This window comes from Pseudophryne corroboree, chromosome 5 (assembly GCF_028390025.1).
Source record: "Pseudophryne corroboree isolate aPseCor3 chromosome 5, aPseCor3.hap2, whole genome shotgun sequence".
NCBI lineage: Eukaryota > Metazoa > Chordata > Amphibia > Anura > Myobatrachidae > Pseudophryne > Pseudophryne corroboree.
Genome location: NC_086448.1, coordinates 404,317,783 through 404,343,479, shown reverse-complemented (window position 1 = coordinate 404,343,479; position 25,697 = coordinate 404,317,783). Strand labels below are relative to the sequence as shown.

Here is a 25,697-nt window from a genome sequence, read left to right as displayed (position 1 = left end):
GCATCCTGTAGGACGTAAGAGAAAATAAGATTTTAGTCCTACCGGTAAATATTTTTCTCCTAGTCCGTAGAGGATGCTTGGCGCCCGTCCCAGTGCGGACAACATTCTGCAAGACTTGTATATAGTTATTGCATACATAAGGGTTATGTTACAGTTTTGATCAGTCTTGACTGATGCTGTTTGTTTCATGCTGTTGGCTGGTTCGTATATCCCAGGTTATACGGTATGGATGGTATGGGCTTAGATTAACAAAATCCTTTAGGTCTGGAGGAGGGGCATAGCGGGAGGAGCCAGTGCACACCCATTCTAAAGTTCTTTATAGTGCCCATGTCTCCTGCGGAGCCCGTCTATACCCCAGGATCCTTACGGAGTCCCCAACATCCTCTACGGACTAGGAGAAAAAGATTTACCGGTAGGTTTAAAATAGTATTTTTTCTCCTAGTCCGTAGAGGATGCTGGGTGCCCGTCCCAGGGTGGACTGAAATCTGCAATAATTGTACATAGTTATTGATAAGGTTACACAAGGGTTGTGTTACAGTTGAGTTCAGGCTGTTGCTGAATTTTGTTGTTCATACTGTTAACTGGTTTACTTATATACCATGTTGTACGGTGTGTTTGTGGTGTGAGCTGGTATGTGTCTCACCCTTAATTAACAAAATCCTTTTCCTCGTAATGTCAGTCTCCTCTGGGCACAGTTCCTATAACTGAGGTCTGGAGGAGGGGCATAGAGGGAGGAGCCAGTTCACGCCCATTAAAAGTCTTAAAGTGCCCATGTCTCCTGCGGAGCCCGTCTATACCCCATGGTCCTTACAGAGTCCACAGCATCCTCTACGGACTAGGAGAAAAAGATTTACCGGTAGGTTTAAAATCTTATTTTTACGATCTACATTCCGGTGGCTATTTACAGTTTATCGCATGTTTCTGCGTATATACGCAGAAATGTAATATTCGCAAACTGCTATTGTACTGTACTTATGATGTTCGGCGGGAAACTGGAGGCTAACATCTGCAAGTGCACCCTGGACCAAGCATTGCCCATTTATTCAAACCAACCTATGACCCCTCATGTACTGTAAATGACTTGCCCCCTGACATATGAAAGAAGAGCTTACATTCCCATTTGTACTGTATTTGGACCAACTGTACAAAAGAGAGAACTGATCAGACTCGGTCCCTATTCTCTGAAGTCAACTTGACAAGACTGACTGAGGCCTGGATCCAGGAGCGCTCGCGTTTAAACGTATGCATTATTGGTTGTAGCTCTTCTCTGTATATAGTTGTACCTTTTTATCTGTATATTCTCAAGTAAATATTGTTGATGCGTTGGACCACAACATTACATTTAACTACTGGAGTCACATTCCATTCTTGTTTGGGGTAAAGTGTATTCAGCCACGCGTGTCGCTATATTGTGCACATAACGTGTCTGCGTGTATACGCACCGTATATACACAATTTAGCTGTTGTATGCATATGATTAGCAGCCGCAGCAGCTCAAACCACAGTGTGCATATGTATTGCTTTTCATTGCAAGTTAAACGAACGTAACATACTCTAGCCTGTTTCTCGTACCAAAGCCGGACGGCTCGGCCAGGCCATTTCTGAACTTAAAGGATCTCAATCCATTTTTGAGGATATTCAAATTCAAGATGTAGTCCCTTCAGTTTGTTATTGCCGGTTTGGAGCAAAACAAGTTTATGGCATCCTTGGACATCAAAGACGCCTACTTACATGTTCCCTTTTGGCCTCCTCATCAGGCTTTTCTCCGGTTCGCGATACAGGATGCTCATATCCAATTCCAGGCCCTTCCGTTCGGTCTCTCTTCCGCTCCCAGAGTGTTCACAAAGGTTATGGTAGTCAGGATGGCCCTACTTCGAAAGCAGGGAGTGACGATTGTCCCTATCTGGACTATCTGCTGCTAAAGGCGCACTCTGTAGACCTTTTGCTTCAGAATATCTGGATAACCCAGGTCCTTCTGATTTGGCACGGGTGGATCCTGAACTTCACGAAGTCTCAATTATGCCCCACGCAACGGTTACTGTTCTTGGAGATGATTCTTGACACGGTCCGTCAGTAGGTTTTTCTTACTCGGGACAAGATTCTCTTTCTTCAGACGTTGGTGAGGCTGGTCCTTCATCACCATCAGGTATCTGTGTATTCGCCTTTTGGGGAAGATGGTAGCGGCGTTCAAAGTTCTTCCCTACGGACGGTTCCACTCTCGACCCTTCCAGCTGTGCCTCCTACATCTGTGTTCGGGGTCTCATCTATTTCTTCATCAGCGAGTGACACTATCTCCAAAAGCACGGTTGTCTCTCCTCTGGTGGCTCAATTCGACTCTTCTGTTGGAAGGAAAGCGGTTCGGCGTTTGTGATTGGACTCTCCTCACCGCAGACGCAAGCCAGCGAGGATGGGGGGCTGTGACCCTGGAACATTGGTTTCAGGGGGCCGCTGGTCATCTCGCAAATCCGCTCTCTCGATATACACCGCCCGTAATTTGAGTATGTTAACGCCCTACTTCGGACACATCACCTGCTTCGCGTCGAGCAGTCAGAGTTCAGTCCGACAACTCCACGACGGTAGCATACGTCAACCGTCAGGGCGGCACTCGCGGCGATGAGAGAGGTCGCCAACATCCTCCTCTGGGCAGAGGAAAACGCTCTGGCCTTGTCGGCAAACTTCATTCCAGGGGTGGACAGTTGGGAAGCCGATTATCTCAGCCGCCAGGACATGCACCCGGCAGAGTGGACACTCAATCCCCAGGTTTTTCGTCAGCTGGTCCACCGGTGGGGGAGTCCACAGATCGACTTCATGGCGTCCTGCCTGAATCATCAACTGCCTCTTTGCTACTCTCGGACGAGGGACGACCCGGCGGCAGCAGCCGTGGATGCCCTCACGGCTCCCTGGTACTTCCTGTTCGTTTATCTCTTTCCTTTCCCATTGCTACCTTCGGTTCTGCAACGCATATAGACAGAAAATGCGCTGGTTCTCCTGGTGGCTCCAGATTGGCCGCGCAGGACTTGGTACTCTGTCCTCCACCTGTTATCAGTAGCGGAGCCTTGGCCCCTGCCACTACAGGACGATCTACTACAACAGGGTCTTTTTCTTTATCCAGACTTACGCAGGCTACGTTTGACGGCGTGGCTGCAAAAAAAGCCATCTTGAGACGGAAGGGGATTCCTTGTACGTTTATACCTACTATGCTCGGACGTCAGTCACATCGGCTCACTACTACCGCATGTGGAAGGCTTATGTGGCCTGGTGTGTACAACGACTGTTTTCTCCTTCGGTTTTCTACAGGTGAGATTCTCGGCAGGGCTGAGACTAGGTTCGCTAAAAGTTCAGGTCTCTGCCCTTTAGGTTTTGTTCCAGATGAAATTAGCCTTGTTGCCGGAAGTTCAGACTTCCTTTCGCTCTCCGACGGCACCATGGGACCTCAACCTGGTCTTCTCTCTCTCTCTCTCTCTCTCTCTCTCTCTCTCTCTCTCTCTCTTTCTCTCTCTCTCTCTCTCTCTCTCTCTCTTTTACAGTCTCCATTGTTAGAGCCTCTAGAGTCGGTGGAGATGAAGTATCTCACCTGGAAAGTGGTCGTCCTCCTGGCCATGGCTTCGGCCAGACGGGTGTCAGAACTTGGGGCTCTCTCTCCGTCCTCCTTACCTGATGTTCCATGAGGATAGAGCTGGATTTCGTACTCGCATGACGTTTCTCCCGAAGGTGGTGTCCGATTTTCACATCAATCAACCACTTGCGGTTCCAGCCCTCTTGGCGGATTCACTGGATTCCAAGTCTTTGGATGTTGTCAGGGCGCTCAGGATCTATGTTGATAGGACTTCTGTTTTTACAAAGTCTGATTCCTTGTTTGTTCTGTACGATGCTGCCCGTCCTGGATGGCCAGCTTCCAAGCAGGCGTTGGCCCAATGGATTTGTCTGGCCATCAGTCAAGCTTATTTGTCGGTTTCTCGGGAACTTCCTCCTTCCATTTCGGTGCACTCTGTGGGACCCTCGTGGGCGGCTGCCCGCGGGGTTTCCATGACTACTTTATGTTGCGCTGCCACCTGGTCAGGCCGACATACGTTTATCACGTTTTACAGGTTTGATACTTTTGCGGCCTCTGCATCGCAGTTTGGCTGTGCGGTTTTGCAGGACTCTCAGTGCTCTCCCATCCGTCATGGGAGCTCTAGGACGTCCCCACTGTAACTGCTCTCCATTGTCCCCTAGTGGATGAAGGAGAAAATAGGATTTTAATACCTGCCGGTAAATCCTTTTCTCTTAGTCATTTTCGCACCATTTGGCTTATTGATCTCTCCATAATCCAGTACAGAATAAATATGACTCCTCACTATCGAAGGAAACCCATCCCACCGGCCTCACCCTGGTGAAATGGTAACAACAATCCTGAATCGTAAACCTCAGGTAAGCCTAAAGCGGAAGAAACCGTAATTAGACCTCCTTACTCCACTTTCAGAGTGGAGAACCCTGCCATGAGAGATTCCCTCATGAAGATTAAGTAGGAAAAATTGGGATTTGTCTGACTGAGTCGTCCGGCCTTGGGAGCACGAAAAAGCTTGAACCACAGCTTCTTCTTTTTTTTTCATTTTTTTTTTTATGACTGGAACAGCAGGACAATGACCTGATCCAGACACAACTCTTGTATTGCGTCACATACTACCTCCCTGTCATGAGGAGGATCGGTAAGGTTGATTAGAAAAAATCGGTGAGAGGAACGTCTGGAACTCCCGTATGTCCCCCTAGGGACTCTATCTTTAACTCACTGGTCCATGTCCTTTCCAGAACTGACTGAAGAGTTTTAGACAAGGTCCCACCTGTGTGGGCTCCCGCAAGATAGACCCAACGTCCCACGGTGGATGTGGCAGAAAACAACGGATGATTTCTGCTCCTGTGAACCTGAAAAGGCAGCTGACCTCTTACCTTCTTTACCTTCCTTTACCTGCAAAGAAAAGGGAATCCTTATCTATTCGGTCGAAATGACTGCATCCTACAACAATGCGTCACCAACCATTGTGTGGGAACATAGGGCAAGAAAGGTAAACTTACCCGTGGCACCTGCCTGGAGCATGTGAACAAGGCCATCACCAACCAGGCTTCCCTTCATGGGGAAGAGACTCCACTTCTTTTCGGATTCAGCATTTGCATCTCTTTGGTGAATCCACAACGCCCTCCTAGCCGAAACCGCCATGGAAGTGGTCCGCGCACCCAAGAGTCCCATCCCTTGTTGTCGCACGGTAGTATGTTGCAATTCCTAGACATGACCCAACTCAAGGGGTAACACATATCTCCTCAGGGTAATTATATCGGATGACCAAGTAACCGACCGTTTCTGAATACATTCACTCCCCCCTGCGCATGCAATGCAAGTATAATCAAAGCATATCATTAAAAAAATCTCTTCGCTTCCTGTAAACGATCCTTTGTGACAGGGCCCCGTGCAGAACAGGGGTTGACTCTCATGCTGCTTTCACATCGCAAAACCTGCTTTTGAAACGGTTCTTTAAACGGTTCTTAAAACGGGTCTGAGCAGTTAAACCCCCTTCACATCGCATGTTGTAACCAGTATATTACCATTTCATTACCGTTTTGGTACCTTTCACACTGAACCCGTTTCACCCATACAAAACAGTGGTTGTCATTTTAAATGTTTATTTCCTGCTTCTGCCTGGTGAGATCACACATGGAGACAGCCTATCACCTTCTGGGGCTTGCAAATACCGTTTCAGACCCTTTCACACTGCACAATTAAACGGGTCTGAAACGGGTAGGACCCTGCTTTTTTACAGTTTCAAAATACCGGTATTTTGTAAACGATAAATTGAAGGTGACCCTTTCACATCGCAGCTCGAACCGTTTAGGAAGCCAGTAAAAACGGCAAATTACCGGGTACAAGCTGCGGTGTGAAAGGGGTATCACTTTATTCTATCCATAGCTGGAAAGAAATAAACACTCGGACTCCTCGTGATGATTTGAAACCATCTTGGCACGGCTGACCTAGAGTTATTCAACAGAGCGACCAGCACATGAGAAGGAAAAGTTTACTACAGCATTCATTATACATTTTTTTGTATAAAAATACACATTTAAATACACATATACACACGTATATCTATATATACATATCTCATATACATATATATATTTTTGTCAGGAACAGCAGGGTCCCTAGTGACTAATGCGTTCTTAATGTGTATGTACTGAATGCCGATGTTGTGGATCTAATCAGGAAACATTATGGTCGACATAAGACATAGTATTCGTGTAGAAAACAGGGAGTAGTAGCTGGGCAAAATAACATTTTTGCAACCCCGAGATGTCTGAGGGAAATAAATACATCATTTTAATGTTACGCCCCCACAAATATTGCCACGTCTGTGCTAGAGCTACAACTCAATGCAACCGTACCATATATATATATATATATATATATAGTGGAAAAAACGAGGCGGCACTCAGAGACTTTTCACTGCAATCATGTAATGGTGCAAATGGTCACATCAACGTTTCGGGGACCTGGTCCCCTTCTTCAGGATAACAAAAGTGCAAAACAAGGGTGTTTAAATAAGCATGGAATCACTTACCCCCTGACCCCATTTAATCACCAGCTGCAGCGTGTCGCCCCGGCCGCCCGCTCAGGACTTCCGCCCGGCTCACTGGCGTCTCGGCGGTACCAGAAGTGACGTCACAAGAGCGAGCTGCGTTACCATGGCAACCGCTCAAGGCGTGCTGACTGCCTGAGCGTCGTCCCCTGACCGCGTCTCTCTTTCTGCCGCCAATGCATCCACAAATACCGCGAGGTCTGAAGCCCCGTCACGGAAGCCCGCTGCGTTACCATGGTGACGCTGTCAGCTGTAGATAGACATAAATCAAAAACAATAACATAAGTGACAAATTAAGATGACTTTTAAAAGTCAATGTTTAAACTAACTAATCACACTAAAGTACTAGTGCAGACAATGATTTAAAAACATCTAAAGGTGCAAGGGAAAAATGTACATCATGGCCCCTCTAATGTTAAAAGGACCTGCTGATATATAATAGATGTCAATCAATAGTGTCAACAACTGTCTGACAACTCACACCTATATTTGTGCCCTATGGCTTGGGGCAAGATGGTGAAAGGCACGAGCACATAGTGCCCAAACTGCATCACTGCATCTTTCTCAACATAATCCCTGTTAGGCCAGACAGAAATCACAAAAAATTAATTAATCCCAAATTTTCATTCAGACCACCAGGTTTCAGAGTGTTAAACCTATGAATCCACATGGACTCCAGCTGGCTGCAATACCTTGCGGCCCCTGTCACCCCCCCCCCCCCCCCCCCCCCCCCGTATCGAATCAGGGACATGATCAATGATGCAGTGTTTGAACGTGGCCATTGAGTGTCTAAACATTACAAAATGTTTTGCCACAGGTTGATCACCGCTCCCCGACGCCAAGGCATTCCGGATGGCCAATCTGTGCTGGGCCATTCGGATTTTGAACTGGCGTTCCGTTTTGCCAATGTAATACCGCCCACGTGGGCAGATGATGGCATAAATTACGAACTTCGTACTGCATGTGAGAGGCCATTTGATTTTATAATTTTTCCCTGAAAAGGGGTGAGCTATGGTGGTCCCTGGTGACATGTGAGAACATGTTGTACAGCCAGTACATTTAAAACAGCCATTACACCTGGTGAGAAAGTGTGTAGGATTTACTCTCAGTTTTGACATATCAAATTTAACCAAAATGTCCTTGATGCTTTTTCCTTTTTTGTAGCTAGGCATAATGTGTTTGTCATGTAGCATCTTCAGATCGGGATCTGATGCTACTATAGGCCACAGCTGTCTTAATTGGTGTTGCATCTCCCTACTTGCCATGTCATACTCACACACCCAAGAAATTATTTTAGACATATATTTGGTGTGCTTGGATTTCACCAACATGCCTTACTGTGTGGCTTCTGCTTTCTGGTGAGCCGATCGTACCAAAGCCCGTGGGTAACCTCTTGCCAGAAATCTGTCTTCCATCTCCTTCAACTGACTTGCCCTGATGGAGTCACTGTTATTGGCCCTGCACACCCTCAGGAACTGAGAGTATGGCAGGCCCCTAACGGTGGACATGGGGTGAAAACTGTCATAACGCAAAATCGTATTGCGATCAGTGGGCTTTCTTTAAAGACATGTAGTGATTTTACCATCCTGTAGTTTAATTAAAATATCAAGAAAGCAGATTTCAACTGGGCTGCTAGTCATTGTGAGTGTGGCTGGACTATCAGATTGATTATGTGAATCAATTAGTGCCCCCAACTCCTGTATCTCGCCACGCCAGAAAATCAACACATCGTCTATGTAACGATAGTAAACAATCTGTCGGCAATGGTTCTGTTGGGCAAAAATAATTCACGCTCTGTTTCCCACATAAAGGCATTAGCGAACGAGGGTGCCTCGGAAGACCCCATGGCACACCCTGTTCGCTGCCTGTAAAACCTCCCGTCAAAGATGAAGAAATTGTGCGTTAGGGTAAAACATAACAACTCAATAAATAATTCAATATCTGGCCCAGTATAAAGTGCATTCCCCACTAATAAACGTCTTACAGCCTGCAACCCCTGCTGGTGAGGTATACAGGTGTACAGGCTGGTGACGTCCACCGTGGCCAAGGAAACATCTGTTGGAATCTCCTCAATGGTACGAAATGTCTGTAATAAAGTACTGGAGTCCTTTAAATATGTACAAATACCTTGGACGCGTGGTTGTAAATAAGTGTCCAAAAAGATGGCCACTGGTTCACACAGAGACCCACGGGCAGAAATGATGGGTCTGCCCGGGGTTCTCTGTGCATCCTTGTGGACCTTAGGGATGGTGTAAAATATAGGAACCACCGGTTTGTCAGGTAACAGTTTGTAAAAGATGTCTTCTGAAATCAAGCATTCCAACTTAGCCTTTTCCAACAGCTGTATTAATTCAGCTTTGTACTCTGCAGATGGATCTTTGTACAAAGTACAGTACGTCTCGCTGTCGGCAAGAAGTCTAAGGCACTCTGTTGTGTAGTCTATAGTGTTCTGAACCACTATAGATCCGCCTTTGTTGGCTCCACGAATTATACTTTCTGTTACTTAACGCTTTCAAAGCCATTCTCTCATCGTGCTGTAAATTATGGAATTGACGTTTGCTGGATTTAAGATCTGGATTCTCCAGCATTCTGTGGAAGGTTTTTAAGGAAGCGTTAGTGGAGACTAGATCAAAACGTGACTTTGGGCCCAATTTCTGGACTCTTGGATGCAGTGGTTCCTTGCACACCTGTGGGGGCTGTTTGCCAAAGTGCTCTTTAATCTTTAAAGTGCGGTGCAGTTTAAATGTGCTGATTTTCTTCTTAAAATCATCCCCATAATTAGTAGGGACAAATGTCAGGCCTTTATTGAGCACCCGCACTTCAGATGGTGATAGCGGCGTGCTGGACAAATTAAAAATTAGTGCTTCTTCGATCTCGGTGGCTATGCTTTGTTTTTTGCCTTTGGTTTTGTCTCCCACGTCTGGTGAACTGATGTTTCTTCCTCGACCCGCAATGATGGCGTCACGCTTGGGATTTGCTGAGGCGGACCCGTGGATGTCATCGGAGTCACTGGCAGACGTTGTGCTGGTGCCATGCCACCTCCTTTCCCTACGTTCTTGGAAAGATCTGGACTCTACCCTGAGGGTTAGAGAAATTGCCCAACCACGGGTACACCCTGTGTTGGGTATAATCCATTTGGACTTTGTTGAGCTTCTCTTTTTTAAACTTTAACAGGTTCACTCTGTAAAGCTCTACTTGGTCTTTTAGTTTAGACAGCCATCCACTGGCATCTTCCGATGATAACAGCTCAGCATGGTCCAATTTGAACTGTGCAATATGGGCTTTAGTTTTTTCAAATTCCTTAGTGGATTCCTCCACTACTAATAAAATTAAGTCCATTGAGCACTTGTTTAAAACAGAGACCCATTTTTTGCAAAAATCCATGCTGTAGCGCCCAATGGTTGGGACATTGTGCACCCTAAACCCACGAGGCAGCTGTTTCGCTCTGTAATAATCGGACAATGTCCTACTGTGGTATAAATAATCCACCTCACGTTTCATCAGGCGCAACAGGTCCCGCTGTGGCTCCTCTAGGGATGTAACTGCATTCTAAGTAAACGCTGGATCTTTATGGAGGATGCTTTCAGCTTCTAAATCCGAGAAGCTCAAAGTCTCATGTGTATCACAATGTAGTAAGAATGAGGTAAAGTCTGTCTGTTCCAAGGCCGGAGCTGCCATGCCGAAGTCAGTGCCCAACTGAATAATAAAATTGTGCAAATCACGCTGTGCAAATCTCGCTGTAAACACCTTAGATGTGGTGCAAATGTGCAAAAAGTGAATGGTGTGCTGGAGATGTAGGGTTCCTTGGAAACAAAATATAGGTGCTTTGAGCTAGGAGCCTTGGTGCATTGCACATGCAGCAGGAACCAAATGTAAAGTAAACAACTGCTCCGGCACTCCACAGAGTCCAATGCTGGACTGATGCTGCTCTGGTGCCCTCCCCAACCGGGAACCGGTGGTATGTAGTGGAAAAAACGAGGCGGCACTCAGAGACTTTTCACTGCAATCATGTAATGGTGCAAATGGTCACATCAACGTTTCGGGGACCTGGTCCCCTTCTTCAGGATAACAAAAGTGCAAAACAAGAGTGTTTAAATAAGCATGGAAACACTTACTAAGAATCAAGTACCATCAGAAGTCGGCAGTGCCAACAGAGTAATCCCCTGGTGTGGGTTCCCACACTATAAAGGTATGTTCTATTTTATCTTTCACTGTTGTACACCTTGACAAAGGGGCATGTGAGCCCCGAAACGTCGGTTTTCCATGTGTTGTTTCAATACAAGTTTGTGATTTCAAGACGCCGAGTGCCGCTCTTTTTCCTACTATTTGAAAATTCCTTCTGGGATGGCACTGATGCGTGTATAAACCATATGTGGGAGTGCCTGTTCATCTGTTTCGTATATGTGTGTGTGTGTGTGTGTATATATATATATATATATATATATATATATATTTCTCTGACGTCCTAGTGGATGCTGGGAACTCCGTAAGGACCATGGGGAAGGAATAGCGGCTCCGCAGGAGACTGGGCACAAAAGTAAAGCTTTAGGACTACCTGGTGTGCACTGGCTCCTCCCCCTATGACCCTCCTCCAAGCCTCAGTTAGATTTTTGTGCCCGGCCGAGAAGGGTGCACACTAGGGGCTCTCCTGAGCTTCTTAGTGAAAGTTTAGTTTTAGGTTTTTTATTTTCAGTGAGACCTGCTGGCAACAGGCTCACTGCATCGAGGGACTAAGGGGAGAAGAAGCGAACCTGCCTGCTTGCAGCCAGCTTGGGCTTCTTAGGCTACTGGACACCATTAGCTCCAGAGGGACCGAACACAGGCCCAGCCTCTGAGTCCGGTCCCAGAGCCGCGCCGCTGGCCCCCTTACAGAGCCAGAAGCAAGAAGAGGTCCGGAAAAATCGGCGGCAGAAGACATTAGTCTTCAACAAGGTAGCGCACAGCACTGCAGCTGTGCGCCATTGTTACTCAGGCACACTTCACACTTCGGTCACTGAGGGTGCAGGGCGCTGGGGGGGGCGCCCTGAGCAGCAATGTAAACACCTTGGCTGGCATAAATACACCACATATAACCCCCAGGGCTATATGGATGTATTTTAACCCCTGCCAGAACTCACCAAAAAGCGGGAGAAAAGGCCGCCGAGAAGGGGGCGGAGCCTATCTCCTCAGCACACGGGCGCCATTTTCCATCACAGCTCCGCTGGAAGGACGTCTCCCTGACTCTCCCCTGCAGTCCTGCACTACAGAAAAGGGTAAAAAAGAGAGGGGGGCACTAATTTGGCGCAGTTCTAATAATAACAGCAGCTATAAAGGGAAAAGCACGTTTTATAGTGGTATTCCTGTCTATATATAGCGCTCTGGTGTGTGCTGGCATACTCTCCCTCTGTCTCCCCAAAGGGCTAGTGGGGTCCTGTCCTCTATCAGAGCATTCCCTGTGTGTGTGCGGTGTGTCGGTACGATTGTGTCGACATGTTTGAGGAGGAAAATTAGATGGAGGCGGAGCAATTGCCTATTATAGAGTTGTCACCCCCTAGGGAGTCGACACCTGAGTGGCTGAGCTTATGGAAGGAATTGCGTGACAGTGTCAGTTCTTTACGAAATTGATAAACAGTAATGAGCGCTTAGAAAAGTTATGTGGCACCTGTAAAAAAGTTTTTTTATTAGCATATGTTTACAGCTCTTTTTAGGAGCTTTGTTGCGGTATGGCACAGTCCATGAGAGATCTAACTATCCCTACCTCACTCCCAGTCCACGGGATTCCTCAGCCTGATGGTAAAAGTCGCTGTCCGTGGCTTAGATGTTCTTCTCCTCCACCGCTGCGTCCAGCGGAGAGGCGGAGTGTGGCGGGGTTTAGCGGGTGACGTCACTCGGCGGCGTCCGATCTCTCCGGCGGCAGAATGTCCTTGTAATACCGCTATCCACCAACGCGTTTCGTGCTGTACCTAGCACTTCTTCAAGGTTGGATATGTGATTAAAAGGTGGAGATATCACTACAACACTGTAGACTGCTTTCCCGTAGACCTCTGTTATGGCCATAACAGAGGTCTACGGGAAAGCAGTCTACAGTGTTGTAGTGATATCTCCACCTTTTAATCACATATCCAACCTTGAAGAAGTGCTAGGTACAGCACGAAACGCGTTGGTGGATAGCGGTATTACAAGGACATTCTGCCGCCGGAGAGATCGGACGCCGCCGAGTGACGTCACCCGCTAAACCCCGCCACACTCCGCCTCTCCGCTGGACGCAGCGGTGGAGGAGAAGAACATCTAAGCCGCGGACAGCGACTTTTACCATCAGGCTGAGGAATCCCGTGGACTGGGAGTGAGGTAGGGATAGTTAGATCTCTCATGGACTGTGCCATACCGCAACAAAGCTCCTAAAAAGAGCTGTAAACATATGCTAATAAAAAAACTTTTTTACAGGTGCCACATAACTTTTCTAAGCGCTCATTACTGTTTATCAATTTCCATTATTTTATTTGAGCAGCTTTAGTAACACAAAGCGCATGAAACATTATATTTACAGTTCTTTACGAAAGACAGTTGACGACATGAGACAGCCGGCTACTCAGCTTGTGCCTGTCCAAGGGTCTCAAACGCCATCAGGGGCTTTAAAACGCCCGTTACCTCAAATGGCAGACACAGACACGGATACTGACTCCAGTGTCGATGATGAGGAGACAAACGTGACTTCCAGTAGGGCCACACGTTACATGATTGAAGCAATGAAAAATGTATTGCATATCTCTGATAATACAAGTACCACTAAAAAGGGTATTATGTTTGGTGAGAAAAAACTGCCTGTAGTTTTTCCTTTATCTGAGGAATTAAATGAAGTGTGTGATGAGGCGTGGGGTTCCCCCGATAAAAAACTGATAATTCCTAAAAGGTTATTGGCATCATACCCTTTCCCGCCAGAGGATAGGGCACGTTGGGAAACACCCCCTAGGGTGGATAAAGCGCTCACACGCTTGTCTAAACAGGTAGCACTACCCTCTCCTGATACGGCCGCCCTAAAGGAACCTGCCGATAGAAAGCAGGAGAATATCCTAAAATGTATATACACTCACACGGGTGTTATACTGCGACCAGCAATCGCCTCAGCCTGGATGTGCAGTGCGGGCGTGGCGTGGTCGGATTCCCTGACTGAAAATATTGATACCCTAGATAGGGACAGTATATTACTGACTATAGAGCATTTGAAAGATGCATTTTTATATATGCGTGATGCACAGAGGGATATTTGCCGACTGGCATCAAGAGTTAGCGCGCTGTCCATTTCTGCAAGAAGAGGTTTATGGACGCGGCAGTGGTCAGGTGATGCGGATTCTAAAAGGCACATGGAAGTATTGCCTTATAAGGGGGAGGAGTTATTTGGGGTAGGTCTATCAGACCTGGTAGCCACGGCAACTGCTGGAAAATCCACATTTTTACCCCAGGTAGCTTCTCAACCTAAGAAGACGCCGTATTATCAGGCGCAGTCCTTTCGGCCCCATAAGGGCAAGCGGGCAAAAGGCGCCTCATTTCTGCCCCGTGGCAGAGGGAGAGGAAAAAGGCTGCAGCAAACAGCCAGTTCCCAGGAACAAAAGCCCTCTCCCGCCTCCGCAAAGTCCTCAGCATGACGCTGGGGCTTTACAAGCGGACTCAGGCACGGTGGGGGCCCGTCTCAGGAAGTTCAGTGCGCAGTGGGCCCACTCGCAAGTGGACCCCTGGATCCTTCAGGTGGTATCTCAGGGGTACAAATTGGAATTCGAGACGTCTCCCCCTCGCCGTTTCCTAAAGTCTGCTTTACCGACGTCTCCCTCAGACAGGGAGGCAGTATTGCAAGCCATTCACAAGCTGTACTCCGAGCAGGTGATAATCAAGGTACCCCTCCTGCAACAGGGAAAGGGGTACTATTCCACACTATTTGTGGTACCGAAGCCGGACGGCTCGGTGAGACCAATTTTAAATCTAAAATCCTTGAACACTTACATACAAAGGTTCAAATTCAAGATGGAGTCACTCAGAGCAGTGATTGCAAACCTGGAAGAAGGGGACTATATGGTCCCTCTGGACATCAAAGATGCTTACCTACATGTCCCAATTTACCCTTCTCACCAAGGGTACCTCAGGTTTGTGGTACAGAACTGTCACTATCAGTTTCAGACGCTGCCGTTTGGATTGTCCACGGCACCCCGGGTCTTTACCAAGGTAATGGCCGAAATGATGATACTCCTTCGAAAGAAGGGAGTTTTAGTTATCCCTTACTTGGACGATCTCCTGATAAGGGCAAGATCCAGGGAACAGTTGGAAGTCGGGGTAGCATTATCTCAGATAGTGCTGCGGCAGCACGGTTGGATTCTCAATATTCCAAAATCGCAGCTGATCCCGATGACACGCCTTCTATTCCTAGGGATGATCCTGGACACAGTCCAGAAAAAGGTGTTTCTCCCGGAGGAGAAAGCCAGGGAGTTATCCGAGCTAGTCAGAAATCTCCTAAAACCAGGCCAAGTCTCAGTGCATCAATGCACAAGGGTCCTGGGAAAGATGGTGGCTTCTTACGAAGAAATCCCATTCGGCAGATTCCACGCAAGAACCTTCCAGTGGGATCTGCTAGACAAATGGTCCGGGTCGCATCTTCAGATGCATCAGCGGATAATTTTGTCACCAAGGACAAGGGTGTCTCTCCTGTGGTGGTTGCAGAGTGCTCATCTTCTAGAGGGCCGCAGATTCGGCATTCAGGACTGGGTCCTGGTGACCACGGATGCCAGCCTGAGAGGCTGGGGAGCAGTCACACAGGGAAGAAATTTCCAGGGCTTGTGGTCAAGCCTGGAGACATCACTTCACATAAATATCCTGGAGCTAAGGGCCATCTACAATGCTCTAAGCCTAGCAAGACCTCTGCTTCAAGGTCAGCCGGTGCTGATCCAGTCAGACAACATCACGGCAGTCGCCCACGTAAACAGACAGGGCGGCACAAGAAGCAGGAGGGCAATGGCAGAAGCTGCAAGGATTCTTCGCTGGGCGGAAAATCATGTGATAGCACTGTCAGCAGTGTTCATTCCGGGAGTGGACAACTGGGAAGCAGACTTCCTCAGCAGACACGACCTCCACCCGGGAGAGTGATGACTTCACCCAGAAGTCTTCCACATGATTGTGAACCGTTGGGAAAAACCAACGGTGGACATGATGGCGTCCCGCCTCAACAAAAAACTAGACAGGTATTGCGCCAGGTCAAGGTACCCTCAGGCAATAGCTGTGGACGCTCTGGTAACACCGTGGTGTACCAGTCAGTGTATGTGTTCCCTCCTCTGCCTCTCATACCCAAGGTACTGAGAATCATAAGAAGGAGAGGAGTAAGGACTAGTATAGCTCCGGATTGGCCAAGAAGGACTTGGTACCCGGAACTTCAAGAGATGCTCACAGAGAAACCGTGGCCTCTACCTCTAAGAAGGGATCTGCTCCAGCAGGGACCCTGTCTGTTCGAAGACTTACCGCGGCTGCGTTTGACGGCATGGCGGTTGAACGCCGGATCCTGAAGGAAAAAGGCATTCCGGATGAAGTCATCCCTACCCTGATCAAAGCCAGGAAGGATGTAACCGCACAACATTATCACCGTATTTGGCGTAAATATGTTGCGTGGTGCGAGGCCAGGAAGGCCCCTACAGAGGAATTTCAACTGGGTCGTTTCCTGCATTTCCTGCAAACAGGACTGTCTATGGGCCTAAAATTAGGGTCCATTAAGGTTCAAATTTCGGCCCTGTCGATTTTCTTCCAGAAAGAACTGGCTTCAGTTCCTGAAGTTCAGACGTTTGTCAAGGGGGTACTGCATATACAACCTCCTTTTGTGCCTCCAGTGGCACCTTGGGATCTCAATGTAGTTTTGGGGTTCCTAAAATCACATTGGTTTGAACCACTCACCACTGTGGACTTAAAATATCTCACATGGAAAGTGGTAATGCTGTTGGCCCTGGCTTCAGCCAGGCGTGTGTCAGAATTGGCGGCTTTATCCTATAAAAGCCCTTACCTAATTTTTCATACGGACAGGGCAGAATTGAGGACTCGTCCTCAATTTCTCCCTAAGGTGGTTTCAGCGTTTCACATGAACCAGCCTATTGTGGTACCTGCGGCTACTAGGGACTTGGAGGACTCCAAGTTGCTGGACGTAGTCAGGGCCCTGAAAATATATGTTTCCAGGACGGCTGGAGTCAGGAAATCTGACTCGCTGTTTATCCTGTATGCACCCAACAAGCTGGGTGCTCCTGCTTCTAAGCAGACTATTGCTCGTTGGATTTGTAGTACAATTCAGCTTGCACATTCTGTGGCAGGCCTGCCACAGCCAAAATCTGTGAAAGCCCTTTCCACAAGGAAGGTGGGCTCATCTTGGGCGGCTGCCCGAGGGGTCTCGGCGTTAAAACTTTGCCGAGCAGCTACTTGGTCAGTGGCAAACACGTTTGCTAAATTCTACAAATTTGATACCCTGGCTGAGGAGGACCTGGAGTTCTCTCATTCGGTGCTGCAGAGTCATCCGCACTCTCCCGCCCGTTTGGGAGCTTTGGTATAATCCCCATGGTCCTTACGGAGTTCCCAGCATCCACTAGGACGTCAGAGAAAATAAGAATTTACTTACCGATAATTCTTTTTCTCGTAGTCCGTAGTGGATGCTGGGCGCCCATCCCAAGTGTGGATTGTCTGCAATACTTGTACATAGTTATTGTTACAAAAATCGGATTATTATTGTTGTGAGCCATCTTTCCAGAGGCTCCTCTGTTATCATGCTGTTAACTGGGTTCAGATCACAGGTTATACGGTGTGATTGGTGTGGCTGGTATGAGTCTTACCCGGGATTCAAAATCCTTCCTTATTGTGTACGCTCGTCCGGGCACAGTATCCTAACTGAGGCTTGGAGGAGGGTCATAGGGGGAGGAGCCAGTGCACACCAGGTAGTCCTAAAGCTTTACTTTTGTGCCCAGTCTCCTGCGGAGCCGCTATTCCCCATGGTCCTTACGGAGTTCCCAGCATCCACTACGGACTACGAGAAAAAGAATTATCGGTAAGTAAATTCTTATTATATATATATATATATATATAATATTGCTTCTTTTTTGTACCTATATTGCACTAAACAACTGTTTTCCCCCTCGTTTTACACTGTGAGCTGTTCAACAGTGTTTTGGCGGGGCCAGCGTCTTTGTGAGGAGAAAATGGCGCTGGATAGAGTTGTGAGGGCTAAGCCACGCCCCCTTATCGGCACGCTTCAGTCCCGCTAGTTTTTCAAATTTTTATACTGGTGGGGGTCAGTATACAGTGCCTATGCACTGTATACCTCTGTGCCAGGCTATATATATGAGGTAAATTACTGCCCAGGGTGCCCCCCTGCGCCCTGCACCCTTGAAGTGCCGCTTGTGTGTGGGAGCAATGGCGCAGCGCGACCGCTGCGCTGTACCTCCAGAGACTCTGAAGTCTTCCGTTCTTCCTTTACTCACTTGGCTTCTTTCTTCTGGCTCTGTGAGGGGGGTGACGGCGCGGCTTCGGGAACGAGCAGCTAGACGTACCAAGTGATCAGACCCTCTGGAGCTAATGGTGTCCAGTAGCCTAAGAAGCAGAGCCCTGAAACTCACAGAAGTAGGTCTGCTTCTCTCCCCTCAGTCCCACGATGCAGGGAGCCTGTTGCCAGCAGTGCTCCCTGAAAATATTAAACCTAACATAAAGTATTTTCCGAGAAACTCAGTAGAGCTCCTCAGTGTGTGACCAGTCTCTCTGGGCACAGTCTCTAACTGGAGTCTGGAGGAGGGGCATAGAGGGAGGAGCCAGTTCACACCCATTCAAAGTCTTATAGTGTGCCCATGTCTCCTGCTTATCCCGTATATACCCCATAGTCCTTTTGGAGTCCCCAGCATCCTCTAGGACGTATGAGAAATCAGGATTTCTCTTACGTCCTACAAGATGCTGGGGTCCACATTAGTACCATGGGGTATAGACTGGTCCACCAGGAGCCATTGGCACTTTAAGAGTTTGAGAGTGTGGGCTGGCTCCTCCCTCTATGCCCCTCCTACCAGACTCAGTTTAGAAAATGTGCCCGGAGGAGCCGGTCACAGCTAGCGGAGCTCTACAGAGCTTTTCTAGAAAAGTTTAACTTAGAGTTTTTTTATTTTACAGGGAGGCTGCTGGCAACAGCCTCCCTGCAGCGAGGGACTAAGGGGGGAGCAGTGTCTGAGCCACGGTCTCCGCTGACTGGACACTGAGCTCCAGAGGGGTCTGATCGTTCTCCGCCACAGGGGACCGCTCGCCCCAGCAGCAGGCCGCCAACCCCTTACAGCGCTGAAGATGTGGTGAGTGAGACAGTGTGAAGATGGCGCAGCGGGGAGGGAGCGCAGTATTAACTGCGCTGCTGAGAGGTGCGCCCTGGGCCAGCTTTTACCCCCCACACTAGTCCAGAAGCCTGTCGGGGTCCTCTGGTCTCAGCCAGCACTAAATCCTCAGGCCAGTATAATCCATGAAGAGCGGGAAGACAGCTCCATTAAGGGGGCGGAGCTTCTCCTCAGAGCGGACCCAGCAGCGTTCCAGCGCCATTTTCCTGCCTGCACAGCGCTGAGAGGAAGAACAGGTCCCTCCACAGCAACTCCAGCTATCTGTATACGGTACCAGGGGGTTGTAGAAGGGAGGGGAGCTGTAATACGACTGTGTATCCTATTAAGGTGCACAGTCAGTGCTGACAAGGGGCCTCCCTTTGCTAAAAGCGCTGTGTGTGGGTTGGCTCCAATCTCTGTGTCTCTCTTGCCATTCTTGGGGAGGAAACTCTGTGTGTGTTGAGTGTTTGGTGGTCTCCTTTAGCTATGTCCAGGGACACTCTGTCTTATGCTGCAGAGGATTTGTCCTCCCAGGATGATCCCATTCCATGTAATCAGGATAGCACTGGTTTAGCACAGATACCTGCAAGGGAGCCTGGTTGTTGTCCTCTGTCAAATCTTGGATTTCTCAGATTTCTGACAGGGTTGCAAGTAATGAGTCTGCAACCCAGGTATTAAAGAGCTCTATGGCAGTATGAGACTGGTTTGGAGGGGGAACATAGTAGGGGAGGAGCTAGTCACATTGTTAAAATTTAAAGTGCCAGCTCCCAGTTACTGCCTACTATATCCCCACTGTAACTGCTCTCCGGTGTCCCCTGTGGAATTGGAGAAAGGGATTTATCGGTAAGTACCAAAATCCTGATTTAAGGAATGTTGGAGAAGTGGACGTTACATGTGATGTTATAAAAAGGGTGTGCATTTTGGGACACTCACTGAGAGGTTACAGAATGTAAGGGTGCACTTGATAAAACAGTCACAATAATTTGTCCATTGTAATTGTACATACTTTGTTCAAGTTTTCTGTACACGTCATTCTTATTTGATCCAACATGTATGATTCTCGATTTCCATGATATGGTTTCTGCCTACTACAGACTACCCTTTAGCACTGGTTTTTGTAGTCTGAATTTTGTTTACTGACACTTGCTAGTCCTTCCTTTTGGTACAAGTCAGGTCAAGCTGATGTCTATACTCTAAGTAATAGAAAAGGTCTGGGCAATAGGTAGGCATCTTAATTAGAATTGTAACATTTGTAATAACTACGGATGTAGCCACACCTATTGTGGCTGGGAAGAGGCCGTATGTACACTCCCAGTGTGGCTAGGAGCGCCCACGCCAGACTGTATCTTTTGTTGCTCCATATACTTTCAATGGGGTGCGACTAAAATACATGCGCACAACGGCAAATAAGCCGCATTTGCACCTAGATGCCCATCTGTACATAAATAATTGTTGACATATTGGAACATGATTTAGCGTTTTAGTTATCACTGAGTACGTGTCTAGAAGATGCTTTGTTAATAGATAATAACGTTTTTATGGGCAAAGTAACTCAAAATATATTTTACAGAAATTAAAGTATAAATAAAACTTTATAAATAGAAAATATTCTCTAACCTGAGAAAATGTGTGTTTAGCTGCGATGAGTTATTGCATCTTAATAGGTGCCCTGTGAGAAATGCACATAATTCTACCAGTTTGCTAAAATATTACTCTATTTTTCAATTCAGGCTTCCTGCTGGTTTTTTTGAAAACACTGCCCAGCCATCTCTTAAACAGAGTACGGAGAATTATCAGTGCCTTCACTTGTTGTCAGGGTTGGATGATGATGGTGATAAAGATGACAAAATGGTGTCAGCGGACCTTTCTACTTCCACACTGAAATCCACAGAGATACCACTGCCTCCACCTTCAGCATGTGAAAGCAGTCTCCCAGCAGGTATAGTATTCATACTGTATGTTATCTAGATGCAATATTTACCTTGTAAATTTTTAATTGCATTGTAATCTTTTCATCTCATCAAGCTTTGTCCAGATTCACATGCAACATTTCACGGAATTAAACTACATAATACCACTTTCTTCTTCGTCCACTAGGGGGTACAGAAGCATCACCTGGGTATAGGCTGGCTGGGAGGTAAGCAGGCACCAAAGGCATCACTTTGAATTACCCAAAGGCAGGCCCCGCCTCCCTATACCCTGGGCCCGCCAGTTTTTCTTTTGATGCCAAGGCAGGAGCAGGCACCATTCGTTATAGGGGCTGTTTTACAGCCCAAGTTACTTTTTAATTTTATTTAGACCGTTAACGCTGCAGAGCAGTGAAGATCAGCGGGCTGCTGGCGGACTTAGCACCCATCATGCCCGCTTCAGTGCCCACGGGCAGCAGCGCTGGTAACTGGTCCAGCGACTTCCGCTGTGGGGCACAGGAGGGATGCTTCATCTCCCCCACAGCCGCACCGGATCCGAAGGGTGGGCGGGGTCAGATGTGTGGGGGTCCAGTGTGCTGCGCTCGTCCCACTGGACCACGAGGGCACAGCAGCAGGGTAGCAAGCGCAGTTCCCTGAAGTTTGTCAGCTGAGGGCGGAGAGGGCGTCCTGGGTTACTCCTTCCTCTCCTCTCAGTTCCTCCCTAAAAATGCTGAGCTACCATGATTTCTCTAACGTCCTAAGTGGATGCTGGGACTCCGTAAGGACCATGGGGAATAGCGGCTCCGCAGGAGACTGGGCACAAAAGTAAAAGCTTGAACTAGCTGGTGTGCACTGGCTCCTCCCCCTATGACCCTCCTCCAAGCCTCAGTTAGATTTTTGTGCCCGAACGAGAAGGGTGCATGCTAGGTGGCTCTCCTGAGCTGCTTAGAGTAAAAGTTTATTTTAGGTTTTTTATTTTCAGTGAGTCCTGCTGGCAACAGGCTCACTGCATCGTGGGACTAAGGGGAGAAGAAACGAACTCACCTGCGTGCAGAGTGGATTGGGTTTCTTAGGCTACTGGACATTAGCTCCAGAGGGACGATCACAGGTTCAGCCTGGATGGGTCCCGGAGCCGCGCCGCCGGCCCCCTTACAGAGCCAGAAGAACGAAGAGGTCCGGTGAAATCGGCGGCAGAAGACGTTCCTGTCTTCAACTAAGGTAGCGCACAGCACTGCAGCTGTGCGCCATTGCTCTCAGCACACTTCACACTCCGGTCACTGAGGGTGCAGGGCGCTGGGGGGGAGCGCCCTGAGACGCAATAAAAACAAAAATACCTTAGGATGGCAAAAGAAATACATCACATATAGCTCCTGGGCTATATGGATGTATTTAACCCCTGCCAGTTTTCCAGAAAAAAGCGGGAGATAAGGCCGTCGTGAAGGGGCGGAGCCTATCTCCTCAGCACACAAGCGCCATTTTCCCTCACAGTTCCGCTGGAAGGACGGCTCCCTGACTCTCCCCTGCAGTCCCTACAGAATCAGGGTAAAAACGAGAGAGGGGGGGCACTATTGGCAGCTAAATTATAAACAGCAGCTATAAAAGGGAGTAACACTTATATAAGGTTATCCCTATATATATATATATATATATATATATATAGCGCTCTGGTGTGTGCTGGCAAACTCTCCCTCTGTCTCCCCAAAGGGCTAGTGGGGTCCTGTCCTCTATCAGAGCATTCCCTGTGTGTGTGCTGGGTGTCGGTATGATTGTGTCGACATGTATGAGGAGGAAAATGATGTGGAAGCAGAGCAATTGCCTGTATTAGTGATGTCACCCCCTAGGGAGTCGACACCTGACTGGATGGTTGTATTTAAAGAACTACGTGACAATGTCAGCACTTTACAAAAAACTGTTGACGACATGAGACAGCCGACAAATCAATTAGTGCATGTCCAGGCGTCTCAGACACCGTCAGGGGCGATAAATCGCCCGTTACCTCAGTGGGTCGACACAGACCCAGACACGGATACTGAGTCCAGTGTCGACGGTGAGGAGACAAACGTAATGTCCAGTAGGGCCACACGTTACATGATCACGGCAATGAAGGAGGCATTGAACATTTCTGACACTACAAGTACCACAAAGAAGGGTATTATGTGGGGAGTGAAAAAACTACCAGTAGCTTTTCCTGAGTCAGATGAATCAAATGAGGTGTGTGAAAAAGCGTGGGTTTCCCCCGATAAAAAAGTGCTAATTTCCTTTCCCGCCAGAGGTTAGGGCGCGTTGGGAAACACCCCCTAAAGTAGATAAAGCGCTCACACGTTTATCTAAACAAGTAGCGTTACCGTCTCCTGATACGGCCGCCCTCAAAGAACCAGCGGATAGAAGGCTGGAAAATATCCTGAAGGGTATATACACACATACTGGTGTTATACTGCGACCAGCAATCGCATCAGCCTGGATGTGCAGTGCTGGAGTGGCGTGGTCAGATTCCCTGACTGAAAATATTGATACCCTGGATAGGGATAGTATATTACTGACTATAGAGCATTTGAAGGATGCATTACTATATATGCGTGATGCACAGAGGGATATTTGCACCCTGGCATCAAGAGTGAGTGCTATGTCCATTTCGGCCAGAAGAGCGTTATGGACGCGACAGTGGTCAGGGGATGCGGATTCCAAACGACATATGGAAGTATTGCCGTTTAAAGGAGAGGAGTTATTTGGGGCCGGTCTATCGGACCTGGTGGCCACGGCAACGGCCGGAAAGTCCACCTTTTTACCCCAGGTCACCTCTCAGCAGAAAAAGACACCGTCTTTTCAAACTCAGTCCTTTCGTTCCCATAAGTACAGGCGGGCAAAAGGCCACTCATTTCTGCCCCGGGGCAGAGGAAGAGGAAAAAGACTGCACCAGGCAGCCTCTTCCCAGGAGCAGAAGCCCTCCTCTGCTTCTGCCAAGTCTTCAGCATGACGCTGGGGCTTTACAAGCGGACTCGGACACGGTGGGGGCCCGTCTCAAAAATTTCAACGCGCAGTGGGCTCACTCGCAAGTGGACCCCTGGATTCTGCAGGTAGTATCACAGGGGTACAAACTGGAATTCGAGACGTCTCCCCCTCGCCGGTTCCTGAAGTCTGCTCTACCAAAGTCTCCCTCCGACAGGGAGGCAGTTTTGGAAGCCATTCACAAGCTGTATTCCCAGCAGGTGATAATCAAGGTACCTCTCCTACAACAGGGAAAGGGGTATTATTCCACGCTGTTTGTGGTACCGAAGCCGGACGGCTCGGTGAGACCAATTTTAAATCTAAAATCCTTGAACACTTACATAAAGAGGTTCAAATTCAAGATGGAGTCACTCAGAGCAGTGATAGCAAACCTGGAAGAAGGGGACTATATGGTGTCTCTGGACATCAAAGATGCTTATCTCCACGTCCCAATTTACCCTTCTCACCAAGGGTACCTCAGGTTTGTAGTACAAAACTGTCATTATCAGTTTCAGACGCTGCCGTTTGGGTTGTCCACGGCACCTCGGGTCTTTACCAAGGTAATGGCCGAAATGATGATTCTTCTTCGAAGAAAAGGCGTTTTAATTATCCCTTACTTGGACGATCTCCTGATAAGGGCAAGGTCCAGGGAACAGTTAGAAGTCGGAGTAGCACTACCTCAGTTAGTGTTACGTCAGCACGGGTGGATCCTAAATATTCCAAAATCGCAGCTGATTCCAACGACACGTCTCCTGTTCCTAGGAATGATTCTGGACACAGTCCAGAAAAAGGTGTTTCTCCCAGAGGAGAAGGCCAGGGAGTTATCCGAGCTAGTCAGGAATCTCCTAAAACCAGGCCAGGTGTCAGTGCATCAGTGCACGAGGGTCCTGGGAAAAATGGTGGCTTCTTACGAAGCGATTCCATTTGGAAGATTCCATGCAAGAACGTTTCAGTGGGATCTTCTGGACAAATGGTCCGGATCGCATCTTCAGATGCATCAGCGGATAACCCTGTCGCCAAGGACAAGGGTGTCTCTTCTGTGGTGGCTGCAGAGTGCTCATCTACTAGAGGACCGCAGATTCGGCATTCAGGATTGGATCCTGGTGACCACAGATGCCAGCCTGAGAGGCTGGGGAGCAGTCACACAGGGACAAAATTTCCAAGGCTTGTGGTCAAGCATGGAAACATCTCTTCATATAAACATTCTGGAACTAAGGGCCATTTACAATGCCCTAAGTCAAGCAAAACCTCTGCTTCAGGGTCAAGCGGTATTGATCCAATCGGACAACATCACGTCAGTCGCCCACGTAAACATTCAGGGCGGCACGAGAAGCAGGAGGGCGATGGCAGAAGCTGCAAGGATTCTTCGCTGGGCGGAGAATCATGTGATAGCACTGTCAGCAGTGTTCATTCCGGGAGTGGACAACTGGGAAGCGGACTTCCTCAGCAGACACGACCTTCACCCGGGGGAGTGGGGACTTCATCCAGAAGTCTTCCAAGAAATGGTAAACCGTTGGGAAAAACCAAAGGTGGACATGATGGCGTCCCGTCTCAACAAAAAACTAGACAGATATTGCGCCAGGTCAAGGGACCCTCAGGCAATAGCGGTGGACGCTCTGGTAACACCATGGGTGTACCAGTCAGTGTATGTGTTCCCTCCTCTGCCTCTCATACCAAAAGTACTGAGAATCATAAAAAGGAGAGGAGTAAGAACTATACTCGTGGTTCCGGATTGGCCAAGAAGGACTTGGTACCCGGAACTTCAAGAGATGCTCACGGAGGACCCGTGGCCTCTACCTCTAAGAAAGGACCTGCTCCAGCAGGGACCTTGTCTGTTCCAAGACTTACCGCGGCTGCGTTTGACGGCA

At 48.2% G+C, this 25,697-nt stretch overlaps 1 protein-coding gene across 2 annotated transcripts in view; it reads left to right on the top strand.

Annotated features, from left to right (window-relative positions):
* ZNF830 (zinc finger protein 830) overlaps positions 1 to 25,697 on the top strand; it is a 545,853-nt gene that overhangs the window by 247,947 nt on the left and 272,209 nt on the right. For both annotated transcript variants that reach the window (XM_063922745.1, XM_063922746.1), the window contains exon 5: positions 20,668 to 20,876. In XM_063922745.1, coding sequence (XP_063778815.1) covers positions 20,668 to 20,876 — 209 coding nt within the window. The remainder of the gene's footprint in view (positions 1 to 20,667; positions 20,877 to 25,697) is intronic.